The following is an 8,319-nucleotide window of genomic DNA, read 5'->3' as shown; positions in this document are numbered from 1 at the left end:
CTGTCCCTGCCCTCTAATGGCTCAACCCCACCAAACGCCAAGTGGCACGGAGAAAGAGGGACTCTACCATTTCCTTGCAGGCAAACCCAGGTAAACGCCTCGTTCTGGACGCTGTGGCGACGCCCGAGTGCCAGTGCCACCGGTTTTATACAGGGATCGCAACCGGACCGCGGCGACGGCTCGACAGTGTGCACTACACAGAACAGAATCCACCACACCTTCACTTCATATATAGCACAAACAGAGTGTCATGCAAACAGTCGCTGCTTGAGCCTGAATGGGTGCGATGCTGCCATTCAGCGGTGGGCCGCTTGTGTGCATGCATAACCCCTGGTGCTTTGTCTCTGTGTTTGCTGCCGGCAACAAGTGGAGGAGCAGTGGATCGGGAGGATGTCGGAGCAGCAGAGCGCCCCGGAGCAGCTGGCTGCTGGGAAGAGCCAGGGTGGAGCTGGAGCCACGTATAAGGTACTGGTTCTGTCTGAGAGCTTGGTTCGACCCTCACAGCTGCTCGTAGTGAGGTGGCAACTGTGTCAGTATCAAATGATGGGCGTCTAGTCCTCGTGGAGGTGAACATCAAAGCCCAGCTGGTTCTGAAGGGAACCGGACCGTGCTAACGCCGGGCCTCTGCGATCCAGGTGGTGCTGTTTGAGTTCGAGAACTTCCAGGGCTGCAAGGCGGAGTTTTCTGCCGAGTGTAAAGACGTGACGGTGAAGGGACTGGAGAAGGTCGGATCTGTGATAGTGGAGTCGGGGCCGTAAGTCACGTCCGACTCGTGCCTCTGCAGCTGTTTCGCATCTCCTCTCGTTCTCCATCTCACGTCTCGCGCCCTCTGTGTTCCCCTCTTCGCTCCCAGCTGGGTGGGCTACGACCGGCACGGGTTCACGGGAGAACAGTTCATTCTGGAGAAGGGCGAGTACCCACGCTGGGACACCTGGACCAACAGTCAGATCAGCTACACTCTGCTGTCTCTAAGGCCACTGAAAGTGGTGGGTGACACCACAGCACCCCCCGCCCCACACACACACACACACACACATGAGAAGTGAGTAAAGTAACTGGGACCCGGGTGCCTGTTTGTTTCTCCTCTGCAGGACAGTGCGGAACACAAGCTACACCTGTATGAGAATCCTGGATTTACCGGGAGGAAGATGGAGATAGTGGACGACGACGTCCCCAGTTTGTGGGGCCACGGTTTCCAGGATCGCGTAGCAAGTGTCAAGGCTCTGAACGGAACGTAAGCCCTCGGTGTCTCTCCTCCGCAGGCTGGTGCGGCGCCGTCACCCTGAGCCTCTGTCTGTGTCGCCTCCCGCAGGTGGGTCGGTTACATGTACCCGGGCTACAGGGGGCGCCAGTTTATTTTCGAGCGAGGGGATTTCAAGCACTGGAACGACTGGGAGGCGCCCGCGCCGCAGATCCAGTCGGTCCGACGTGTGCGGGACATGCAGTGGCACAAGAGGGGCTGCTTCACCGCTCCCGACCCGGACCCGGCTCCCGGCCCTGAGCCCGACCCCGCCCCGGCACCTCCTGCCCCCCCCGCCGCAGCCGGCGCCAGCTGAGCGGGGCCCTCACCTGCCTCCCCTCCCCTCCCCTCCCCTCCCACTGCCTCCCCCGCGCTGCAGGCAGACCACGCTCCTGCCCCGCGCGGAGTGCCATCTATGTTTCAGTGGCGAATAAAAGTCCTTTGACCCGGAGTTGGTCCTGTTTCTTATGTTTTATGTTTGTGTGAGTCAGGACAAAAAAAGAGTTTAAAACTGAGGTTTATGCGGGAATGACACAGCCTGCGTTAGGTTTTACGTTACTTACTGTAGCAGATGAGTGTCCTGAATTCAATTTTCTCCACAGCATGTTCCTAGTTGAGTCACCCAGTCCTGGGAGCACATGACTTATAAAATGAATACATGAATCCCTTCTGCTTAATAGCAGTGAAAAGTGTGTCATAGTGTGTTTAATGTGTATGCTCCCTATTAAAACAGAGAAGCACCTTCCCTTACAGCACATTTAATGATTAATGACCTCATGGTTCATGGCCTCTAGGTGAACACAAGCCATTAATCCACTATGTAAACACATTAAAACATCTTCATTCTGCTAGTTTAACATAATTTGATCCAAATACATCTGCAGAGTCTTTTTAGTGTGGCATAAAGAGTAGATGCAGTCCAGCATTTCACCTTCTTTGTGAATTTTGGTCTGACCTTCAGCCTTGTGTGACTGTTCCTGAAGAGTCCTGGATCCGACGCCTCACAGACAAAGGCGGTTACATTATGACATTGAGTTGAATTTGCCTCTTAGAGGCCAGTTCGTCTGTGTTCTGCATGGCCAGATGCCACACGGCTCAGCTTTCAGCCCAATAAATGTGATACACAGCTCCTTCCTGTTTGTACTAAACTGCAAATGCATGAAATAAATGAAAAAACAAAACAGTGCAAACACCATCTTCACTATATTCAGTCATTGTCTTTGAATCCAAAATGTACAGTTTGCACGTCAATGTTGTGTTACTGGATCATATTTATAATAAAAACAACATTTTTCATGATACATAATATTGCTAGAAGCCTATGTAATAACTAAGTGGTTGCTGCTTGTGTGCAACACAGACACAGATTCATTGAGACTGGGATTGGTGCCGGTCCCAGTCCTCACACGCAGTAATGCTCCAGGTGTAATATTACAGTAACATAGCAGCGATGGCTGTGAGGACAGTAGACTCATGTTCTGAATGCTCCCAGCAGCAACGTGAAGGGGGACTTTTATTTACACTGAGCCCCGGATGGACTGAAGATGATGAGAGCAAAATAAGATCAATGTAATGGAGACCAAAGAAGACAGAAAATTGCAGTTGAATTGATTCCATCAATCACAATACCTCTGAGGTAGAAGTTCCTGGTGCAGTATCATCACAAATGTCAACTATATGAGTTCTTTCACCCCCTGGTTATTAAGTCGCACATCCTTAAACATTCAATTGTATTTATTTAGCTTAAAACAACATTTGTGCTCCAGTAAAATGTCAAGTCTTCAGGACTTTAAAACTATTAAAAATATAAAGCAAATCTAATATCATACAAGCATAAATAAAAAATACTGCCACAGACGTATCAGAAGCAGGAGCACTTGATCTGCAGGGGAGTTGTTTGACATTATCAGGTCTTGATAATGATGCATGCATGAGCAGAGGGCTGGTTTTATGTGCTTTATAAAGAAAAGACGGGTTGATCTCTGGGTCTGTTTGATCTTTGCAGAACGTAACTGCAGCGTTCTCTCATTTTAAGCAACAATTTTCTAGAAGCAAAATAAAAGTCCACTTGTGAAAATGTTCAGCACAATCTGGTCTGTTATTCACGTCCGTCCGAATCCCTCCAGCGCAGTGAAACCCATCTTTCACAATCCTTCCCCCTCTCTCTCTCTCCCTCTCATTGTAGGTGCGGGACTCTTGGCACTGTTTGTGCTGAATCGTGTGAATATCGAACAATGACTGGCTGGACAAAACTGACAACTAATGAAATAACTTTGTGGGCGTGTGACACCCGCGGGGTGGGGGGGCGGCTGCGTGGGGACCCCTCATTTCAGCGTGCTGGGCCTATGGCAGGCCGACCTGCGGGCTGGCTCCCACTCCGTGGGTACTGTTGGCAGAGTTTCCACCCCTGGGCGTCTCTTATATATTGAGCCCATCGTGCCATCACAAACACACTGGCACAGACAGGTACTGGTAAGACGTTTGTGTGGGTTGCGATGTATCTAGGAAATGTGGATTTAATTTTATTCTACTTTATTTAGAATATGTTTTCTATTCGCTTCTATGTTTTAGGTTGAATATCTATAATTTATGTCCCATTTTGCACCGTTCTATGTGTTCAGATTGCTGAGAAGCCACTTATATGGATAAATACGGATGAGGAAATAACAGAAAATCAGTGAAAATGGAATTAACAACACATTTAGCAAGGATATGTGTATATATATAGATATATTCATATCACGTAGACTTTAACAGATATTTCCTCTCCAGTTTCCTCCTTGCTGATTCATTCACTATGGCCACAGACCACCAGAACCCTACATCCAAGCAGCAGCAGCCAGGCTCCAGTGCATTTAAGGTGAGAGGAAATTCATCAGACGTCAAAACTGATCAACGACCACGTCCTCCTCTGGTTCGCTCCCAGTGTGCGTCCTCCAAATCACCAGATTTCTCCTGTTTTCTCCCTTCTGCTACACAGCTGGTCATCTATGAGCAGGAAAACTTCCAGGGACACTGCCATGAGCTGACTGGTCCCTGCAACAACCTCCAGGAAGCAGGCGTGGAGAAAGTGGGCTCCATACTGGTGCTGTGTGGACCGTGAGTGTGTGGGTCAGAGACAGACAGAACACCAGACAATGGTTTAAAGCCCAGAAAAAGAAACTGCAAAACAACTACACGTAACACACACACACCATCGCATCACTGACACCGCCCACAACCCCTTTTCCTCTGTCCTCTCAGATGGGTGGGATACGAGCAGGCCAGCTGTAAGGGGGAGCAGTATGTGTTTGAGAAGGGGGAGTATCCTCGCTGGGATTCCTGGACCAACAGCAGGCGCAGCGACACCATTGTCGCATTCCGCCCAATTAAAGTGGTAAGAAAACACACTTTCATCGAAGCCGTCTGCTGCTTTACAAGTCACCCACCATCATGCTTGGCTTCGCCCACAGGACAGCCAGGAGCACAAGATTGTCCTTTACGAAAACCCCAGCTTTGCTGGAAAGAAGATAGAGATCATAGACGATGACGTCCCCAGCTTTCACGCCCACGGCTACCAGGAGAAGGTCTCGTCCGTGCGGGTTCAGAGCGGCACGTGAGTCCAGTCTCTCGCCAGATGTTCAGTGAAGCTGTGAACTGCTACCCGTCTCTTACCCCTGCCCTTTGGCCTCTAACTGTCTCGTACCTCTCCTCCCTCTGTGTGTCCCGGTCCAGTTGGGTGGGCTATCAGTACCCAGGCTACAGAGGCTATCAGTACCTGTTTGAAAAGGGGGAGTATAAGAACAGCGCCGAGTTCGGGGCCCAGTTCCCTCAGATCCAGTCAGTTCGGCGCATCAGAGACATGCAGTGGCATCAGAGGGGTGCTTTTCACCCTGTCATCTAAGCTTGTGACTCTTTCCTGACATCAGCCACCTCGCCCCTTCCAGCAGAACCCCTCTTGTCCTTCATTCACACCATTCAGCGTTTTGATATCTATTGCAGCTGTTGCAGTAGTGAAATTCTTTAAAGCAAACTAATAAATCCTTATGCGCTTACATTTGACATGGTTGTTCTTTTTTTTGCAAGTCTTCCCACCAACATCTGTAAAAATGTCCATTTAAAATTACCATGAAACATCCGAAATTAATCAATAATACATTTTTCTGTGTAATGATTAACTCCGACCAACAGGTGGCGCCGCAGGGACTCGCTGCTCCCGTTGCTACCGGGGAACAGGATATAAATACTCGCGACGGAACAACATGCCGCTTCGCTCTCTGTGCCTTACCTCGATCAAGTCATAAGTGCACGTTTAAACGCGCTTTAGCGTTCTACCTACAGTATTTCACTCGTGCGCGGATTCATCGGAAATTCGGTATGACATTGTTACTACTTAGCTAAACCTGGCTAGCTAGTGTAGCGGATGTTAGCCATCATTGTACATTAGCCGTATTAAAGGTGATAGTCAACTGCTCTTTCCTTCTTATTTAGCGTTCATATTTAGCAGTTTATTATATAATGTGAAAAGTTTAGTTTAAGTCTTATTAGTGTGTTTTGATGACGTCAGCCAAACTTTAGTTTCAGAACTGACGGTTAAAATGTTTAGCTTTTATACAAAAATACATTACTTTTGTATTGTCTTCATTGTTGTTGTTAACTTCCTAATCTCGTCAAGGCCCAAAACACATGACTTCACAAATATCTAGCTTCAGATTTGATTTTCCAGTGGCTTAGAGACACTAATCTGGTTAAAAGTCGTGACTTTACACAGAATTTGGTGTTTCTATGCCTTTGATCTGACAATATCTGTGAACATTTGGATTACTAAGTTCTACCACTTCACCTCAGCAGGAAAGATGCCTGTCCTGTGCAACAGCTGTGCCGAGAAACGTGCAGTCCTGAAACGTCCAAAAACTGGCCATTCCTTGTGTAAGGAGTGCTTCTTCTGGGCCTTTGAGGAGGAGGTGCATCAGACAATTGTGGCAGCAAAGTTGTTCAAACCTGGGGAGAGTGTAGGAATCGCTGCCTCTGGAGGAAAGGACTCCACGGTGCTCGCGCATGTCATGAAACTCCTAAATGAGCGATACAAGTATGGCCTTGAGCTGACGCTGCTTTCTGTGGACGAGGGAATCACGGGTTACCGAGATGACTCCTTGGAGACGGTAAAGAGGAATCAGCAACAGTATGAGCTGCCGTTGAAGATAGTGTCATATGAGGAGCTGTATGGATGGACAATGGATGCTATAGTTAAGCAGGTGGGACTAAAAAATAACTGCACCTTCTGTGGCGTCTTCAGACGACAGGCACTAGACAGAGGAGCCATCATGCTGAAAGTGGACAAGATATGTACAGGTAACAAATACCTGTCATTGAAGGGTTCATACAACAATTCCCAGCTTGGGAATGCTTTTGCGCAGTTTAATCTTATTGTATTGTTTCGTATGCAGTATTTTGTTTTGCATTGTGGTTACATGATTTTTTTATAAACCCCTCCCTTTTTTGCGCAGGTCACAACGCTGATGATGTGGCAGAAACCGTTCTGATGAACGTTTTGCGAGGGGACATCGCCAGATTGCGCCGCTGCACTGCCATCTCCACGGCCAGCGAGGGTGACGGGGTTGTTCCACGTTGCAAGCCCCTCAAATATGCATATGAGAAAGAAATAGTTTTGTATGCTTACTTCAAGAAGTTAGATTACTTTTCCACTGAATGCATCTACTCTCCCAATGCCTACCGTGGCTATGCTAGGACGTTCTTAAAGGACCTAGAGAGTGTACGGCCCAGCTCCATCATGGACATCATTCACTCTGGAGAGAACCTGTCTGTGAAGGAGGGAGTAAGGATGCCTGTGCAGGGAACCTGTAGCCGCTGTGGGTATATCTCCAGCCAGCCATTGTGCAAGTCATGTGTTCTCCTGGAGGGCCTGAACCGCGGCCTCCCAAAGCTGGGTATAGGCAAGCATCACCGCTTTCATGAGAAAATCCTCTCCCAGCAGCCATTTACTGAGAAGGAAGAAAAGAAGCTGAAATCTGTAGAGTTTTGATGTTGGTCATCAAACATTTTATTTTAGAATAATACAATGAAATGATTTATCATCGAACATTTTATTTTAGAATAATGCAATGAACTTTGAGAATAAAATGTTTTATACTGCTGTTTTTATTCATCATAAATGAACATTTAATGTTTATTTCATGTTTGTTTCAGTAACACATTTACAGCTCTTATAAAGAATCACAAGGTTGTATGTTTATAAACTATGCATGTGCCCAGTTGTTTTTCTGCAAAACTTTTTGTTTTATAGAAAAAGGTCACAGTCAACAATTGAAAATGTTTTATCGTTTCAACAATTGAAAATGTTTTCTGAACTATAAATCATTAAATAAACTATGCATTGTGTTTTTTTTTTGCGATTATATTGTTAGAAAATGTGCTTCCTGCTGGTAAAGCAGAACAAGATTCAGTCATATTTTGCAGCTGTTGCAGCAATTAAATTAAAGTTACAGCTAAGGTTATAATATAATTAAACTTTGAGCGTTATAGCAACCGGATCCTGATATATATTGGTATATTAAATAATGGTGCAGCTATGTTTGTTACAGAAAGATCTTTTACACAATCGGTGGATTCTGTAGCGTCAGCGCGTGGCCGATAGATGTCGCTCGTCCTCCGGCGAGAGCGCGCGCTGTGGCGGAGGACACGTGCACGTATCTCTGCGCGTTCGCGAGCGCTGTCCTGACCAACTTCCAGAGCAGCGGCGCAAAAGTTCCGCGAGGAGAATCCAGACTTCTTCAAAGTCAGCAAGCTCGGCGAAACTCGCGGCTGCCGCGCGCTGAAGCCAGACCATCAGCATGGACGACCTGGGTGAGTAACGGAGCGCTTTTGGAGGGGCTGCGTTGCCAGAAGCCCCCGCGAGGAGCGGGTAGCGGGGTGGAGGAGGTGACGCTGCGAACAGCCCCGTGGTCAGCGGAGCTGTTTGTCCCCAGACTCTGACACACGCAACGCCGCGGCCGCTTTGTTCCGCGCCAGCATCGCGGTGAGTTCGCAGCTGGACTCCGTTAGTCGCCCCCCCCCCACCCCGTGCTCTGCCTGTCGGCGGC

The 8,319-nt window shown here is 47.9% G+C and overlaps 4 protein-coding genes across 6 annotated transcripts in view; all 4 read left to right on the top strand.

Moving 5' to 3' along the window:
* Window positions 1-8: 8 nt before the first annotated feature.
* crybb3 (crystallin, beta B3) lies at window positions 9-1,691 on the top strand. Its single transcript, XM_029162542.3, has 6 exons — window positions 9-90; window positions 368-465; window positions 636-754; window positions 854-986; window positions 1,092-1,234; window positions 1,313-1,691. Exons 2-6 carry the CDS (start codon window positions 391-393, stop codon window positions 1,554-1,556), a joined length of 714 nt encoding a protein of 237 aa, XP_029018375.1. The 5' UTR covers window positions 9-90; window positions 368-390; the 3' UTR covers window positions 1,557-1,691.
* A 1,988-nt stretch (window positions 1,692-3,679) lies between these two features.
* crybb2 (crystallin, beta B2) lies at window positions 3,680-5,281 on the top strand. Its single transcript, XM_029161393.3, has 6 exons — window positions 3,680-3,706; window positions 4,013-4,100; window positions 4,221-4,339; window positions 4,484-4,616; window positions 4,693-4,835; window positions 4,955-5,281. The coding sequence occupies exons 2-6, from the start codon at window positions 4,038-4,040 to the stop codon at window positions 5,121-5,123; spliced, it is 627 nt and encodes a 208-aa protein (XP_029017226.1). The 5' UTR covers window positions 3,680-3,706; window positions 4,013-4,037; the 3' UTR covers window positions 5,124-5,281.
* A 152-nt stretch (window positions 5,282-5,433) lies between these two features.
* On the top strand, window positions 5,434-7,618 carry ctu1 (cytosolic thiouridylase subunit 1 homolog (S. pombe)). 2 transcript variants are annotated; one of them, XM_029161387.3, is made up of 3 exons: window positions 5,434-5,594; window positions 6,068-6,571; window positions 6,727-7,618. In XM_029161387.3, exons 2-3 carry the CDS (start codon window positions 6,076-6,078, stop codon window positions 7,260-7,262), a joined length of 1,032 nt encoding a protein of 343 aa, XP_029017220.1. In that variant the 5' UTR covers window positions 5,434-5,594; window positions 6,068-6,075; the 3' UTR covers window positions 7,263-7,618. The 2 variants fall into 2 exon arrangements, with proteins under 2 accessions (XP_029017220.1, XP_029017221.1); XM_029161388.3 differs by having other exon boundaries at window positions 5,437-5,594; window positions 6,071-6,571.
* A 271-nt stretch (window positions 7,619-7,889) lies between these two features.
* LOC114861786 (paxillin-like) overlaps window positions 7,890-8,319 on the top strand; it is a 13,290-nt gene continuing 12,860 nt past the window's right edge. Inside the window, exon 1 of one of the 2 annotated variants that reach the window (XM_041072270.2) lies at window positions 7,890-8,083. In XM_041072270.2, the coding sequence (XP_040928204.1) occupies window positions 8,071-8,083 (13 nt within the window). In that variant the 5' untranslated portion in view covers window positions 7,890-8,070. The remainder of the gene's footprint in view (window positions 8,084-8,319) is intronic. The other variant, XM_041072271.2, reaches the window with a different exon arrangement.

This window comes from Betta splendens, chromosome 9, assembly GCF_900634795.4.
Source record: "Betta splendens chromosome 9, fBetSpl5.4, whole genome shotgun sequence".
Taxonomy (NCBI): Eukaryota; Metazoa; Chordata; class Actinopteri; order Anabantiformes; family Osphronemidae; genus Betta; species Betta splendens.
The sequence above is the reverse complement of the archived record's forward strand: the minus strand, read 5'-3'. Positions and strand labels throughout refer to the sequence as shown.